The sequence below is a fragment of the Siphateles boraxobius genome, unplaced genomic scaffold, assembly GCF_051911475.1.
Source record: "Siphateles boraxobius isolate OS27281-9 unplaced genomic scaffold, OSU_SipBor_1 90, whole genome shotgun sequence".
Taxonomy (NCBI): Eukaryota; Metazoa; Chordata; class Actinopteri; order Cypriniformes; family Leuciscidae; genus Siphateles; species Siphateles boraxobius.
The window spans coordinates 289,938-308,171 of NW_027509220.1; the positions used below are offsets into that span (position 1 = coordinate 289,938).

Below are 18,234 nucleotides of genomic sequence, written 5' to 3' on the forward strand. Positions count from 1 at the left end.
CATTTTTGGGTGAACTATCCCTTTAAGAGTGAATGATTGTTACTTTGAACTAAAGTGCTTTAAGTATGTTCAAATATGAAAACATTGCCCCTCAGTTTCACTTACACAGACAAACTTGTTTCATTGTGTTCCTTGGTTAAAAAAAAAAAACTGTTGATGAAAATGTTTGAATTGATGTGACTTGTGATGTTCTTGTTTTGAACTTACTGTAGAATGAGTGCTATACTCGGAAATTAGTATTAAATGGATTTATAATCAATTCCTGGTTGAATTTATGTTGAAAAAATACACTGTAAAAAACTATTGTATAATAAATTACAGATTTCTTTAAAAAGAAATGCTACAGTAAAAACCTGTTACACAGTCAAAACTGGTTAAACATCACATGATATGTCGCTTTACTCTAAAATAATGTAAAAATGTATGATTTTTTTTGCAAGAAAAACTATGAACTACCCTATAATTTACAGTGAAAAACAGTCAAAACACATTTCCAGAAGTCCCTGCATGACAAATATGATTACATTTTATTTAAATAGTTAAATAGTTTTTATAACCGGTTGCCGAATTTTTACCGTACATGTAACAGAATATCGAACTGCAATCTGTAATATCTGGTCAATTTGACCTGGTAACTTCTTTAAAGCCAACACAATGAAAAGCATAGCTTTTGTGATTTCATGTAGATCAGTCCGAGTTTTCTTAGCGTAGTTGTTCTGTGATTAGATCATCTGTTCAGGTTTGGTTTTACACATGATACTGGGACATTTCATCAACTTCATTTACTTGATTATGCCTAAAGCCTAAAAACATGCTCATTTACAAAACATTATTTGTACAGTCCAACACATCACCCGACTGAAAGATAGTCAATATGCTCAGGTCATATTCAGGTTGAAATGTGTTAAATATTTGTCAAAGGTGTAGGTGTGTGAAACTTATCTTTAACTCTGCTTGCAGATCCACCTTTCAAATTACAGGCCGATTTTAGATGTCTAAGCAATTATGTTGAATACATCAAATTCTTGAAAGAGCTTGTACATCCCTTGTAAAGAAGTGTGCTTAATTTGATTGAATGTACACTTGTAGTGCACTTTCAAGTTGACTATTCCTCTTTAAAAAAAAAAAAACTTTAAAAACTTTGTAATGCCATATTAAAACTCAAAGTTTAGGCTACATTGAATTCATCATGTTTAAATATCTTTTGTCATACTTTAAAGAAGTAAAATTATTTTGAAGTGTTGACTAAAATGTTAACGCTCATGTAGAGTACTTGCTTTTAATTTCAACTGTAGTTTATTAAAACAATATGTAATTAAACATTTGTAACAAAGTTATAATTTAAAATACACACTACAGTAACAATTATAATCAATAACTTACATGTGCTTTAGCATATTAGTCAGAGACAAATTTGTCTTTGAAATTTGGTTAATGTAATATTAATATTAAATGTAGTTTTGAGCAACACACTAAAATCATACACTCGAACCATGTTTAAGACAGTAGATATGGAATTACAAATAAAGATATACTTAAATTCTCCTTAAAAACACTCGTATTCATTTAATATCATTTTAAACTATAATACATTTTAATTTAATTGCAAATAACTTGCAATTAAGTGTCCGACAAGTAAAGCAAGTCCGACAAGTATTCTTTCAAAATACACTCACCTAAAGGATTATTAGGAACACCTGTTGAAGTTCTCATTAATGCAATTATCTAATCAACCAATCACATGGCAGTTGCTTCAATGCATTTAGGGGTGTGGTCCTGGTCAAGACAATCTCCTGAACTCCAAACTGAATGTCAGAATGGGAAAGAAAGGTGATTTAAGCAATTTTGAGTGTGGCATGGTTGTTGGTGCCAGACGGGCCGGTCTGAGTATTTCACAGTCTGCTCAGTTACTGGGATTTTCACACACAACCATTTCTAGGGTTTACAAAGAAAGGTGTGAAAAGGGAAAAACATCCAGTATGCAGCAGTCCTGTGGGCGAAAATGCCTTGTTGATGCTAGAGGTCAGAGGAGAATGGGCCGACTGATGCAAGCTGATAGAAGAGCAACTTTGACTGAAATAACCACTCGTTACAACCGAGGTATGCAGCAAAGCATTTGTGAAGCCACAACACGCACAACCTTGAGGTTGATGGGCTACAACAGCAGAAGACCCCACCGGGTACCACTCATCTCCACCACAAATAGGAAAAAGAGGCTACAATTTGCAAGAGCTCACCAAAATTGGACAGAGCAAGACTGGAAAAATGTTGCCTGGTCTGATGAGTCTCGATTTCTGTTGAGACATTCAGATGGTAGAGTCAGAATTTGGCGTAAACAGAATGAGAACATGGATCCATCATGCCTTGTTACCACTGTGCAGGCTGGTGGTGGTGGTGTGATGGATGTTTTCTTGGCACACTTTAGGCCCCTTAGTGCCAATTGGGCATCGTTTAAATGCCACGGCCTACCAGAGCATTGTTTCTGACCATGTCCATCCCTTTATGGCCACCATGTACCCATCGTCTGATGGCTACTTCCAGCAGGATAATGCACTATGTCACAAAGCTTGAATCATTTCAAATTGGTTTCTTGAACATGACAATGAGTTCACTGTACTAAAATGGCCCCCACAGTCACCAGATCTCAACCCAATAGAGCATCTTTGGGATGTGGTGGAACGGGAGCTTCGTGCCCTGGATGTGCATCCCAGAAATCTCCATCAACTGCAAGATGCTATCCTATCAGTATGGGCCAACATTTCTAAAGAATGCTTTCAGCACCTTGTTGAATCAATGCCACGTAGAATTAAGGCAGTTCTGAGGGCGAAAGGGGGTCAAACACAGTATTAGTATGGTGTTCCTAATAATCCTTTAGGTGAGTGTATATATTCAAAAGTTATTTTTCACAAGGGACAGGCCATAATTGAACATTATGACATCGGGGGAATTTTACAGCCATCATGACATAAACAAAAATGTGATGAGGTTTTGTACGTCTTCACATGTGTCTCATGAAGTTCTTAGAAAATGTTTGTCATGTGTTACTCCAACAGCCCTGGTATTACTAAGCAGAAGTGTGGACTTTGTGAAGTCATAAGGTTCAATTCATGTGGCGTCTTTGAAACAATCTGAAACTCAACACAAACCTGACCGCAAACCACAACAGTTCAGATAAGGGATAAAACATCAGCATTTTTATGGGATCACACAAACGAATGAATATTATTTTAAGCTTTCCAATATTATAGTTTCACAAACCCAACGGAAGTATGATAAGATATGAGATTTTATTTCTTAGTTCTCAGTTAAACCCCATTTCTTTCATTTTTTGAGTAGGCTAATCCACACTTATGATATCAGCACTGAACTTAACCACACACCCAATACTCATGTATGATCACATGTTCAGTTATGAATGCTATAAAACCTAGGAGCAGGCGTGAGCAGCATAAAAACAGGTGAGGAAGACTGAGGAAATGCTAATACTGTAAATAGAGCGCTGATATTTGCTTTTTTAAATACTCAAACTTAATAATATCGGGTTCTGAGAGTCAAAGTGCAGTTATAGTGAAGGATTAACTGTAGTTTTCAGAATGGACGCACTGTACGGGATTCTTCTCCTCTGCTCGGCTGTCGGACTTTATGTCGTCTGTTCTCTGTTCCTGCTTCACAATCCATGTATCCTTCATAAGAGGAAAAAGCTGAAATTCCACTGCAGACACATTTCACACAGAGCAGGCAAGTGGAGTTTTCTTCTTCTGGATTTAACTTTCATTGCTATAACTTTTTAGAATAAATGATAACACTTAACCTGTGTGTTATTAATTTTATGTGTACAATCGTTATGTTTCAGGTCAAATTGACCCTAATTGGATTCAATACAATTCACCAAAAATCACATTATGGAATAAAGAAAGAAAAAAAGGGAAAAAATGGTTTTACTTAGTTAATGTGTTAACTAACATGAACTGAACATTAGCAATACATTTCTTTTCAGTATTTGGTTATCTTTTTTAAGGTTAGTTAATAAAAATACAGCTCTTCATTGTTTGTTCGTGTTAATTCATAGTTCATTAACTAATGTTAACAGGTAAAACTTTTCATTTTAATAATGTATTAGTAAATGTTGAAAAGAAGTGCAGTTCATTAATAGTTCAAGTTAACTATTGAAACCTTATTGTAAAGTGTAAAACAAACAAACAAACAAAAAACATAAACCTTTAACATTCATACTTCACACATTTAAAAAAAATATGTGAACATGATTTTTAAAACATTTATTTTTCATAAAAGTAAATAGTATGTTAAAATTCAATGTATTTCAAATATATTTTTTTTTTTGAATTTTTGTCCGTGCTTTCCTGAAGCTCAAACAGTATAGCATGGCGTTAGCAATGCCAAGATCGAGGGTTCAAGTTAAAACTGATAAAAATGTAGGCCTTCAATGCAGTGTACATTTCTTCGAATAAAAGCGTCGGCCAAATGCATAAATGCAAAGAGAGTAACTCAGTGTAATATAAGTGTAATTCATTTAACACTAATTACTGGCATAAACTGATGCTTTCTGCCTATAGGGTCTGGAGAGAAGATAGAAAACACAATGGAAGCATTTACACAGTGAGTTTCGCTCCTGCAATGTCTACTTTTCTTCGCTTCCTTCCTCCTTTTCTCCACTTTAACCATGTGTGTGTGTGATCATGTGACAGTGCTGTCGCTGTGGGCACTGAGATGTTGGAGATGGACTGTCACCTTACACTGGATGGCTGTGTTGTGGTTTCACATGATAAAAACCTTTTGAGACAAACAGGATGTGACAAAACAATATCGTCTCTTAGATTCCAGGTACTCGTTTAATCATTAAACTTTCTCTTTTCTTCTCCCTGTGATTTGTGATGGATTTTTAATCCTACTTTGTATCTTTCAGGATTTGCCTCTCTATAAAGAGCGACTCGAGGTCACATTTTATGTTGGTAAGTCCTTTGATACGATTCTACACGGTCCATTTGTCCAAGTGCTTTACAGTAATTAGTAATATCTGATATCTGTAATACATTCCCCTGTGTTAGGACACTACAGTACAGGGAAAGACAGAGAGTTTGTGTTGCTGGAAGATGTTTTCAAGAAATTTCCCAACATGCCAATGATGATTGAGATCAAAGAAAACAATGACTTGCTCATTAAAAAGGTGAGCGCAATATTCAGTCTCTAATAACTGGTTCAACTGTCATTTATCTCGCATTGCTGATAAAGCATGTTTATAGATCACCCATCACAAATAAATGGCTTGTATTTTTAATGATTTGTTGAAACGGTCTCTCACAAGTTGAAATACACACCACAAGAAGTGTAGTCAGAGACAATGGCTGTGTCAGAAATCATACTCTCTTGATTAGGTACTTATTTTGAATAAGTAATTCATTCGAGACCAGTTCAAAAAGAACATTCTATATAGAATGATTGTGTGTAGTATGAATGTAATCCGGACATACTAAATTCGCCATGTTGTCATTATCATGTGACCAGCATCAGTTATTATCACTACCATTCTCAAATCCTCTCCTGTGGCCTCATGGGATAGTAAAGTGTCCATCGAATGCACACTTCAGAATCATACGAGAAATAGCAGGTCATCCGGGTGTTTGTCAACTTTTGTCTAAGCTGGATATTTTAATGAAGCATTCAAAAAGGCTTTGAAACTCACGAGTGTCTGTTTGAATCAGTCTGACAAATCCTCCAGTGAATGAACTCAATGAATCTCTTTCCGAATCAACATCTGACTCGCTTACTGACCTGCAAGTTCTTTCAGTGATGTTTATTTATTTAGCTCCTCTCCTTGTCTAAATCAAAATTGACCAAATGAAATTCATAATAACTTGGTATCACTTTCTGTGACTGTAGATCTGTTGTCTTGTGAAGCAATATGGCAGAGAAAGTATTACAGTTTGGGCTTCTGAAGAGCCTGAAGTTATGGCTAAATGTCAGAAGCAGGTACAGTAACGTGTCCCTACAGTGCTGAGCAATCAGAGACGTCTTAATAAAAATTTCCAAGCATTTTATACAGTGCTATAATCTACCTGTAAAAGATCTTTGACTTATCTTTTTTTTTTTTCTATGTGTGTGTGCAGAACCCATCCATCCCCTATATGTTCACTATGAGGCGTGGGATACTGCTTTTATTGCTCTTTTACACGGGACTCCTTCCCTTTGTGCCTCTGGGTGAAAGTGTCCTGGTGTTCTACCTGCCCAGGATTATCAACAGGTCAGTCTATAACCTAGTTTTAAAAGTGGGAAGGATTGAAATTTCACTACTATCTACGTTTTTTTTAAACATTCTGAGAGTTACTGGTGGTTTTGAAGTGAAATCTTCCTGCATGTTTTTATGATAACACTTTACAATAAGGTTCCATTTGTAACCTTAGTTTATTACATTAATTAACATTAACTAATGCTTCTAAAGCATTTATTTATCTTTGTTAATGTCCATGTCAGCATTTACCAATGCAATAATAATATCAAAAGTTGTATCTATAAATACTATTTAACACTTTCCCTGCCAGCGTTCACAACTACTAAATCTTTTTCACAAAATTTTCATGGCCCCCAGAATATTTTGTTGTATGAATATCTGAACATGAAAAGAGAGAGACAAAAGAAATAACAAAAAGTATTCTAGCTTCATGCTTCTGTTTTTATCAACACTAAAAAGCAACATTTTGAACAAAAAGGTGAGAAAATCACGTTATAGTCAAAGACAGCGTCCAGTTTGGATTCAGAACGATGATCAAAACACAGATGGAGTAGATCAAGTCCATCAACACCCCTCATGCTTTACAGTCCTGTAGCTCCTGATCCACATTTCATTCAGTATCATACGGCACTTTTGATTCGCTGTTTGAGCCAGCTATTTTACATGTGCTTAACTAATGCTTTCATCACTTGTTTTTGTATTTTATTCGTCTGTGTTTGGATCCGGAAATTTTGTTCTCTTTCAAAAGATGCATTATAGCGCACTTATTTTTCTGTGCTTTGGTAATTTCGGTAAATGGCGGGGAAGTATGTAAGCTTGTTTATGCCACAGAATAAAAACATGTAAAAGATAATTGCGACTTTTTATCTCGCAATTGTGACTTTTTTTCTCACAATTGCGAGTTCATATCTCGCCATTTTGATTTATTTTCTAAGAATTGTGAAATTGGGCCTATAAACACACAAAAGACTGACGATCACACAATTCTGACTTTATAACTTGCGAGTTTATATCACGCAAGTCTGAGAAAAAAAAGTCAAAATTGTGAGATAAAAAATTACCTCGCAATTACCTTTTTTATATAGTTGTCTCATAAATGAACGAAAATTCCATCAACAGTGGGGAAAGTGTTAACAGATCTGAGCTACATGAACTAACAATAAAATAAACTTCTTAAACATTTATTAATAAAGAGATTTGATCAAAATTATTGATAAAAGTTAGGCCTACTCTTGGTACAACTTTACAACAAGGTTCCATTTGTAAACGCAAATTAACTACATTAGTTTATGATTAAATAACAATGAAAAATACTTCTAAAACATGTATTAATCTTGGATAATGTTCATTTGAATGTACTTGAGCTAATATTAAGTAACAAAGATGTGTTTATATTATGAATAAAATGACAAATGCAATGAGCAGTTTTAGTGATTGTTAGTGGTAAAGTGTTAGCATTTTTCCATACATTGCATCTGACTAATACTAATGCAGTAGTTGTGATCTCTCAGGACTTATATTCCAGAGGAATCCTATCTGAAGAACAGATTTGTTGTGTATCTTCTTCAGACGTAAGTGACATTCTTTTGACCTAGAGCAGTCAAATAGCTTTTCACTCAGTCTTGTGATGTGTGATTGTGTTTATCGCTGCTTTGCTTAGGTTGGCCATGCGGAAATCTTTGTTCGACCACTTGATCAAGAGGGGCTTGCAGGTGAATACGTGGCTTTTCTCAGTTGTGTAAATCTAAAAACAGTTCTAACCCAAAGCAAAATCACTAATTTCATCTGATTTTGGCATCTCAGGTGGAGCTGTTTGTGTGCAATGAGGAGAGCGATATAGAAGCTGCATTTGCGGTCGGAGCGACAGGCGTATTGACAGACTACCCGACCATCCTGTCAAACTACCTCAAGAAACACCCTCAACCTCTACCTCCAGCTGTTTATTAGTTATTTCAAAGGCCATGATAAACAATGCCTTACCAACAGATACTGAAATGTACCTTTGAATATGAATTTTATCCAACTTCTTCCTACACTCCATGAAGCTTTGCGTGAATTATGGGATTAAAGCACGTTCTGTCATTTACAAATTGTATTTACGTTCTATAGAAACATTCCAGTTGGGAATGCTGATACACTGCTGATAGGGATTAGCAGAGAAAATTAACAGAACATGTGAAAAAAAAACTGAGAATGAGGTCGTGAGTGAGGAGATTTTTAGTTCAATCCAGTGAATTAAAAAATGGTGTTTTAGGGGCAAAACATAATGCAATGCTAATAATGATGATTGAGTTTTTACGATACATACGATACAGTAGGCTGGACAGGACAGTTTATTTTGCTTGTTTATAGGACCATGTTACATTTGCATTTACACACTAAAGGTCAGACAATGAATATTCCTTGTGATATCCATATATACATACAGTCCAGTATGACTAAATGGCTGTGTGATGGGTTGCGATCAGATCACCTGTAGCGGATCTCGGTCTCTTTGAGAAACCGATACGGTAACAGTGTCGTCCAGTCGTGCAGCCAGTCTGTCTCTGAACACGCTCAGGAAGCCTCTCTCGCTGTTGCTATGCTCGCTGAGAATCACACTCGTGCCTTTAGAAACCGCATCTAGAACCTCATGATGGGACATCTCCCCTGAACATGTGAAAAATAAGCTTGGGTTAATTTATGTACTGTTATATTTGTACTCTGTTACTTCAATAAATTGATGAACATCAGCTTTCGTTTGTTTCTGTGCCATCTGTACGTACCAGTGATGTAGAGGTCTGCTTTTACTCCCTGTATGACAGACGCTCCTGAACCTGCACATACTGCAACCGTCTTCACCATAGAGTCTAGCACATCATATAAATGACGTTAGGTGATTATAATCGCACACGTTACATCCACTGTTCAGTCTGACTCTTATTTTTCAATGTGGAGGTTAAGTATTTTCTGTGAATGTGAGACTTTCTAATCATTAGCCACTATGGGTAAATAACTAAGTGCAGTAAACGGTAAAACTATTTGTGCCACAAACCAGTTTATATATGATTACTAGGGCTGCCCCCTAATAGCCGACCAAATGTCAGTCTATGACCAACCAAATTCAACTTAGTTGGTTGCAGAAGAAAATCCTCAGTCCGTGGCGGTGGCGTTATCATTAACACGGCTGGTCCATGTGGTAATTGTGTCAGCCAGGAAATCCTAAAGTTCGCCTATCATTGATCGACCTTAAACATGTCTTATTATTTGAAAGATGCAAGTAGTAGCCTAACGTTACCCACTTTACATGGCCGTTTGCTCTAACATTAACCAAGATAAATGTGCACTATTATTAGGCACATATAAATGTTCATGTGGAGTGTGGAAGCTAATTTAGTATCGAGTTTACTCCATGACATCTGTAACTTAACGTGCATTTCTCTCAATAGACAAATCCACTAAACTGCGTCAACTTCATCTTTGCAGCAGACACTGACTCAGAAAACACTATTTATTAAATTATTAAAATGTTCAGACAGTCTGCGTGCACTTGAGCGCTTAAAGGCTCATTGCTATGGTTTAATATTTCTGTGTAATTTGGAACAATGTTATCAATGTTACATAATATTCTTTCTCAGCCCTGAAACTCAAACATTTTCAGATGCCATCCACCCTGTGTATCCACCTTTTTCCTGGTTAGCGAATTTACCCATGATTCATAGCGGGTTTGTACCAGAAGCCGGTTGTCCTTTTCTGGTTCGAAGCTTTATGAAGATTAAGCGCCGCTTGCTCAGAACGCCGCAGTGATGTGCTGGTTAGAAAATATGTGAAATAAGTAGGGCTGCCCCTGCCCGTGCACGACTGAAGTTGGGTTGGAAGTTATGTTTACTATATGGGAGAGAATGCTAAACCATAATGAGCGTTTTCGTAATATATTGCCTATTCTGCATCTCAACGCACGCATAAGCTTGCCACAAAAAACCCGACAAAAGTAATGATTATGCATTAAACATTTGAATTGTTTATTAATAACTAGTGTTTTCTGTAAGTGTCGACTGCAAAGATAAATTTGATGATGCTGACTCGCCATCTTCGCAGTAGTAAACGCGCCTATAGAGAGAAATGCACACTTCACACGAATTAAGCAGAGAGCAGCCCATATCTGCTCGTTTTTAATTATATTGTTTAAAAGTACACATTTCAAGCTTTCTATAGATATACTTATGTATGTGAGGCAAGTAACTTATACGCTGAGTTTCGTTGATTAATAAGACGCGCTCCAGTTCACGCGCCCGCGCCTCCGTGTCCTGTATATCTACTATTTGTGCTTCTTATTTATTATTCCAGGCAATTTGTTGATAAAACATTGATAAAAATGAAGATACAATTTATACTAAACGAAATTCACTTTAAAGAAAGGCTTTCTACAAAACAAAACTTGATAAGTGGTCAAAATCATGTCTGAGCCATTCCAAATGTTTTCCGATATATTGGGCATCTTATGATAATATCTGACTAATCTTATGCGGTTCCCTTTTCATATAATCAACATTGATGAAATAAAAACATTTTAGACATTATAAACATTATAAAGATTTTTTAAAAAACATTATATTGTGAAACTTAAATATAAAACGTATGTTTAGTTGTTTTTTGTTTAACTTATATTTAAGCGTCACACTGCTCCGCTTTGCTCATGTGCTCTGGTGTATAGCCTTTACATGCATGTGTGCGTGATGTGATGGAGGGGTGCGATTCTCGAATATTATTTGCATAATACCCAGCAATCTTCGAATATTATTTTTGCTTGAAATGCCCATCCCTACTGGTAACGTGTTACACCTTTTTCGTTGGATGCTTCAGTTTTAGCGCAGCTAACTAAAAACATCTACTCTCTGGTATTGAATGTAGCTGATACGAACCGGACATAGGCATTCTCTCCTTTTTATCTTATGCTCAAAGCACCCAGTTTCTAAAAAGTTGTTTTATCTTCTTTGAATTGTTAAAACAACCAACAACAGCACATGTAGAGCCTGAACTCATTCTCTCACTGCTAATACAGTCCGAACCGGAAGTAGGCAACCGGAGTCGTCGTCATGGCGGCACCCATTGTTTAGAACAGAATAAGGTGGATAGTTCAGTATTTAAATATCATAAACATGCGACTGGAAAAATCTTTAGTGGAGGGCAGCCCTAATAAAGCTGCATAATGCACTCTGGATTGGAGCTGGAAGCGGCTGACACTGAAAGCCTTGCGTTTAAGGTCAAAATTGTCCATTCTTACATTAAGAATAAGGTGGATATCTCTCATACCCCACCTAATGTTTGTTGGTCCCCCAGGGCCAGTCTCAAATGGGGCAAACCCAAGTGAGTCTTCATTTTCTGCACTGCTGTGGAAACAGACACCGGCTTATCCAGAACACTGAGTCGTCCTTGACCACAACCCAACAAGGGAGGCTAGAGAAGAGAAAGAAAAAGAGAAAACAGAGACAGGTCAAATTAAAATTATATATAACAATGTCTATTATCAAATTAAATTAAAAGTGTTTATAACATATGGTCCTAGAAACATGACTTTTTTACTATTTGCTTGCAGAGAAAAGGTTCACCCCTGGTTTCACAGACAAGGCTTAAGTCTAGTCCCAGACTAAAATACATGTTTGAACTGAAAGCAACTTGCACTGTAATATCTTAAATCATGTCAGTGCCATTGTTTTGTATTAAGATTCACACCAATAATGTTTCTAAGACACGTTTATAAAAGATACTTAAAGGGACATTGTGTAGGAATTTCTCCCATCTAGCGGTGAAATTGTATTTTGCATTCAAACGAATTGTGCTCTCCAGCGCCTCGCTTTTTCAAATGTGTGTTGCATCTACGGTAGCTGTTATGTACCAAAAAGCTGTGACAGGATGTCTTCTAATAGCACTTCGTCGAGTGTTCCTTCGGGTGAACAGGTTTGTTATTTCAAACAAACTGCAACTTGACCCAATGAACAAACGAATGTTACAGTATGAATAATAACAGTGCAATGCAGCCTTTTAAACTTGCCGGGGCCGTGACAAGCGCCTCTCACTGCTCTGCTCATCCGTTTCTGCTGCTTTCAGTCACATGACGCTGGCTCTGAACGAAAACATGTTGTGGAAACGCGTTGGCCTAGTACTTTTTGACCCTCTCTGCTATTATAGTTTTCAAAGATGGCGGAACGACATGGAAGCCTTCGTGGACCTACCCGTCACATGTATATTAAGATAATAAATTCTTCGTTTATGAGGATAAGTCAGAAAATTGGCAGAGGTATTTGTACACCATTGATGACATATTTATGAATACAAATATTGATTTTAGATAATAAAATACCTAAAAAACTAAACATAGTTTAAAAGTCCTAATTGAACTAAGGCTTAATCTAAGCCCCGTCTGTGAAACCGGGCCTCAATGTTTAGAATATTAAAATGTAATGAAACGCTTTGTTATAGATTATTATTTGTGTCTGATTCAGTTTGTGTTTGGTCATGTACTCTCCCAGCTCCACCAGTTGCTCTGCCTCTTGATCAAGTGCCTCTGCTTTCCTCTGAGTATAATTATCAGTGGACAAGAACCATCACCTGTTCTGTGCAATTTATATTACACAATTCTAATATATATAATATTAGTTTTTTGCTGGCATTTGTTTAGCATTTTCTGTTCACAGTTATGTTTGTGCAATTTGACATACAGTCACAGACATACGGACAATACCAGTCAAAAGTTTGAGGTCATTAAGGAATTCTCATCTACTCACCATGGCTGCTTTTATTTGATCAAAAATACAGTAAATAATATTGTTAAATGACATTATAATTTAAAATGACTTGTCTATTTGAATACATTTTGAATTATAATTTATTCCTGTGATCACAGCTGAATTTTCAGCATCATTACTGCAGTCTTCAGTGTCACAAGATCATTCAGAAATCAGTATAATGTGCAGATTTGCTGCTTGAGAAACATTTCTTATTTTTATCAATGTGGAATTTTTAGAGTTAGAGAAAGCGTGCAACATTTTTTCAGGATTCTTTGATGAATATTAAGTTCAAAAGACCAACATTTATTTGATACAGTCTTATATACATCGTATAACCAGAAGGACCAAGTACAAAATGCACTTCAATCGGATTTTATTATTGTTCAGAATTGGCTTAGAGAGCACAACCTTTTTCTGAATGAGAAAAAAACTTGCACTATGTTGTTTAAACTGAGACCATCTAAAGTTAATACGAATGAATTACAAATCTGTATGATTGATGGAAGATCTCTTGTAAATGTAAATACATTTAAGTACCTGGGTCTGTGGTTGGATACTGAGCTATCATTCAATGATCATATTGATGCTACAGTTAAGAAAGTTAAACAATGTTTGTGTCAGTTGTACTGTTCAATTGATTGCTTTACAATTGATACAAGAAAGCGTATTGCGCAGCAACTCCTATTACCCCTAATTGATTATGCAGATATTGTTTATCACACATCAAGTGTTACTTCTCTTAAAGCTCTAGATTTTTTATTTAATTCCATATGTAGATTTGTTCTAAGGTATCCATTTATGACACATCACTGCACGCTATATGAAAAATTGGACTGGCTCCAACCTAAAGAAAGAAGAATGTATCACTGGTATATGTTTATTTTTAGTTGCATTAATAATGCCAATAAATGTCCCCCTTATCTTCAACAATACTTTGTCAGACATAACTCAGCCTATCCCATACGACATTTGCTACATCCATTTTTTGCTACACCTAGAATACATCGTGAAATTGGGAGAAGAGCATTTTATTATAAAGCTCCTATGGACTGGAATAACCTCCCATTGTCATTGAAATCTACTACATCATTACACTCATTTAAATCAGCACTATTTTTACATTTAAAAACACCATCTACATGTTTTAATTGAGGATTTTATTTTCTCATTAGAATGCTGTAGTGTCATGTGAACACCCTATGAGGCCGTATTACTGTCAATGTATTCATGTAATTTATTGTATAATTTGGGGGGGGGGGGTGGTGGGTCTTGGGGGGAACATGCTGTGAATGATGTCCTGTTGAGTTTGGTCTTTATTTATTTTTATCTTTATTTTATTTTTTACATATGTTATTGTGTATTGTTATGTTTTGAGCATGTGTGGCTCTGGTTGTTATTTTCAAAAAGTGATTGAAAGGACCCCCTTGAAAATGAGATGGTACATCTCAAGGGGCTATCCAAAATAAAAGAATAAAGAATTTGCAATATAAATCTTTTTGTAACATTATGAATCTCTTTTCTGTCTCTTTTAATCAATTTAAAGCATCTTTTCGGAATTTTTTTTTAAAATTTATTTTAAAAATATCTTTCTGACGAATCAAAGATGACGGATACCAAAAAAATGACAAATTGTAGAGCTAAAAGTGTTCTTGTTTACTCACCTGCTGGACTTGTGTGATGTTCAGGGATTTGCTGGCATGTGGATTTGAAAGCATGATCTGCACAGCAGCAGTTAGTGCTGAACTATTACAGGTTAGATTCACCTGCTGCCCTCCACTTTCATTTCTGAAGATGAATATGGAGCAGTATTTGAATGGATACCAATGTATTAACGTACATATCATGAGCAAAACTACTTGCAAATGTATACTTACCTTATTGTAGAGCACTGAAAAGTTTCACTGCCTTCTATGTGTCTTAGCTGCTCCAAAAGGCTGTTTAGTTCTTCTTTATTCATGGACGAGAACTCAAGCCTGTGTTTCTGTGGGCCGCAAGAGTGGGCTTGACTTAATACTGACACCTGTCCGCTGCCTGTGAATAGAGGCACAAGTAAGAATTTCTGACTGTTTGACCCAGAATACAGAAAAAGTGTTCTTCTTTCTTACCCATTCCTCCAACTAGCCAATCATTAACGCCTCCTTCGACACTGTCCCATGAAGTGTGTGGGGAGAAAATGGCAATGCCGCCCTCTATTGCTCTGATAGTCAACCGCTGCTTCCAATCCTTCTGAAGCAGACGTTTGAAAGGTCGAAAGAGTGGCGGGTGGTATGAGACAATGAGGTCGCAGTTCATCGCTACAGCTTCATCCATGACGGCTGTTGTCAGGTCATTGGTTAGCAGGATTGTTTTGACTGGACGTGGTGTGCTGGGCTCCACCAACAGGCCAACATTATCCCACGATTCAGCCAATGACAGTGGAGCAAGCTGTTCGAGAACCTCGAGGACTCCCTGTAAATCCATGTGTCCAGCAGAATGGGGGAAACCAGAAAGATAACGAATAACTTTATCAGACTGGAGTACGGGAAAACTAGACTTTGAGGGAAGGGGGTGTTGAAAAGACAAACGTGGCCCAGGGGAATATGCAAAAAGAGAAGCGAGAAATGAATGCGAGGATGGAAAATGGAATGTAGAAAGCTGCGGACTACAGAGAAATCTGCTGTTTTTGAAGGAAATGCTACTCAAATGGAGAAGTTTTCCAGAAAATTCCCTACATCTGGTGAACATGAGTAACCTGTGAAAGAATAAATGTCACATTTAGAAACGTATTTCTAATACCAAACTTGCAATTCAAGTACAGGACTTTTTAGGAGCCTGTATTCAGAATGTTTCACAAATCTCTAACTGTGTTTTCATGGGGTCTATAAGACAAAATCACGACTGCAACTTTAAAAAAAAAGGAAAATATTTACTCAGCACATATCAATATAATGCATGTGATATCATGTGATACAGATTTTTGCCATTTGCTCATTGAATGTATCCTGATCACGATAATTGATTAAATAATGTCATTTTTCCACATGTGTAGTCTGCACTGCCATCATCAGGTAACTTAACAACTTGCTACAGCAAAAGCTGCACGCGGAAAAATATTGTCAGATTAACTGCGCTGCAATAAACTGTTTAAAACACAAACTAGAAGGATCGACAGTGCTCCGCATATTGAGATTACGCTAAACAAACTAAACAACGTGTTATATTATGTATAGAACTCACTTCAAATGTCACTTCCTGGAGCGAATGAAAGCGGCAGCTGTCATAGAACCATGGATAGAACGTGAGAACTGCTTGACACGTCATATCCGTTCATCCGCACTTTTTATTCTGGTTCTTGTAGTTTTTTTTTAATGAACGCCAAAAGCATCTTATCCACCCTATTTTAAAGAGAATGCAATAAAAAAAAAGAAAGAAAGAAAAAAGAAAACCCTCAGAAACTTATAGAAGGATGCTATTGAAAGACGTAGATTGATAATAAATGTTATAGCCTCATATTATTGTGATTTTAGTTGTTTTTTAATATTTAATTTGATTATTTAATATATTTTTTCTTAAACATCTAGCTTATAAACTGCAATTACTCAAACAATCGTGAAAAATTAAATTAAATTAAATCAAATTAAAATGCTCCCTGGTTCACGTATTATGCTGTTAAAGTGATTCTTTTCTCATATATAAGTGCTACATAATTACTGGAAATTTATGTCTCTGGGGATTTGTGACTTTAAAAAACATGGTGTTATGAAAAAGCTGATTAGAATGAGAGGTCATGATCCCGATCAACTAATAACGCTGCAGTCTGACCTGCTGAGCAGAAGCCACAGTATCATGAATAAGAGAGAGAGAGAGAGATTTATGCGGATAACACACCCTGTCATGGTTGTTTCAGGGATAAAACTGAAATGTGGGCCAGAGGCCAAAATCATTACATCATTTGCCATCGTATATCCCTCTTACAGCTCTCTTTTTCATATGAAAGATCCATCATCTGTCCTTCAGCTGGTTCATTCTCCAATCATACTCTTCTTTTCAGTAGGCATTCTTGTAGATGCCTATATTCTCTATTCTCTACAACCACATGTTTTTCTTTAATTTTTCTTTATTCCAAAAGGGTGAAGGTGTGGTGTCACAAATTTAGTCTCATTTTGTGCTTTGCAAGACTCTGAAACCAATACGTGTTATATAAGTTTTTAATCTAGCCCTTTTGAGGGATGAATCTTGGCCTTGGCACTGGACAGCGTGACTAGAGCCGGAGTGCAGTTGTGCGGGACAGATGTGCTCGTTAATATTGTGTGTGAGGGAAAGCGGTGTTAGTTTACTTTGGGTAATTTGTGGCCTAAGCCCTTCAATCCCAGCTGTCAAGCAAATACAACAGCGACTATTGTCATGCGACTGCAACAGAGGATTCTGGATATGTGTTTGGTCAGATCGAGATAATCTGGGCAATAACCACCTACAAAAAAATATATTTCAAATGATTGCAAGTTTGTTTTTCTTCTAACTTTCTATTCATCAAAGTACCCTAAAAAAATGTTTTATCACAGTTTCCACAAAAGTATTAAGCAGCACAACTGAAAATGCAGCACAAAATCAAAATGAAATAATGGCTGCTGAAATTGCAGCTTTGTATCACAGGAATATATTACATTCTAAAATGTATTAAAATGAAAACAGCTATTAGAAATTGTAATATTCATAATATTATTGTTTTACTGTATTTTTCATCAATTAAATGCAGAGATTTGAGATATTTCCCTTTCACAAAACAGACAGTAACAATCATAGAAATGTTTATGTAGATTTCACATTCGACCGCTTCAGACACATGTGTCGGCGCCCACCATCTTGAAACGGTCAAGTTGTCATCACTCAGAGTAAGAATCAATGATGCCACAACATTGCAGCTTCTGGTTGTGAAACCACCAATATTTAAATTCCCGAAGAAATGTGATAACCTTTCACATGCAGGGGAGAATGTGTTGGTTTGTGTTTTTTCCCCCCGGTTTCACATTCACTTAAATGCATGTTTGAGCTGTTTTAACTGAAAGCGACTTGCACTGACAAATCTTAAAATATGTCAGTGCCATTGTTTTGTCTCAAGATGAGAGTAATGTTTTTTTCTAAGCAACATTCATAAAAGCTACTTAAATAATGAAATGAAGTATCTATGTATTTATATCTATAACAACAGCAGGAAAGTGACTTTGCAAACACAACAACTTG

The 18,234-nt window shown here is 36.3% G+C and overlaps 2 protein-coding genes across 2 annotated transcripts; one reads left to right on the forward strand and one right to left on the reverse strand.

Moving 5' to 3' along the window:
• Window positions 1-3,450: 3,450 nt before the first annotated feature.
• Window positions 3,451-8,391, forward strand: gdpd3b (glycerophosphodiester phosphodiesterase domain containing 3b). Its single transcript, XM_077224668.1, has 10 exons — window positions 3,451-3,738; window positions 4,575-4,617; window positions 4,707-4,842; window positions 4,925-4,970; window positions 5,067-5,185; window positions 5,899-5,988; window positions 6,126-6,259; window positions 7,759-7,818; window positions 7,908-7,959; window positions 8,051-8,391. Exons 1-10 carry the CDS (start codon window positions 3,594-3,596, stop codon window positions 8,192-8,194), a joined length of 969 nt encoding a protein of 322 aa, XP_077080783.1. The 5' UTR covers window positions 3,451-3,593; the 3' UTR covers window positions 8,195-8,391.
• Window positions 6,668-16,309, reverse strand: nif3l1 (NIF3 NGG1 interacting factor 3-like 1 (S. cerevisiae)). The gene is made up of 7 exons (XM_077224664.1): window positions 16,231-16,309; window positions 15,120-15,745; window positions 14,889-15,045; window positions 14,676-14,799; window positions 11,545-11,683; window positions 9,013-9,096; window positions 6,668-8,896 (listed from the first exon to the last, which is right to left on the reverse strand). The coding sequence occupies exons 2-7, from the start codon at window positions 15,736-15,738 to the stop codon at window positions 8,712-8,714; spliced, it is 1,308 nt and encodes a 435-aa protein (XP_077080779.1). The 5' UTR covers window positions 15,739-15,745; window positions 16,231-16,309; the 3' UTR covers window positions 6,668-8,711.
• Window positions 16,310-18,234: the final 1,925 nt, after the last annotated feature.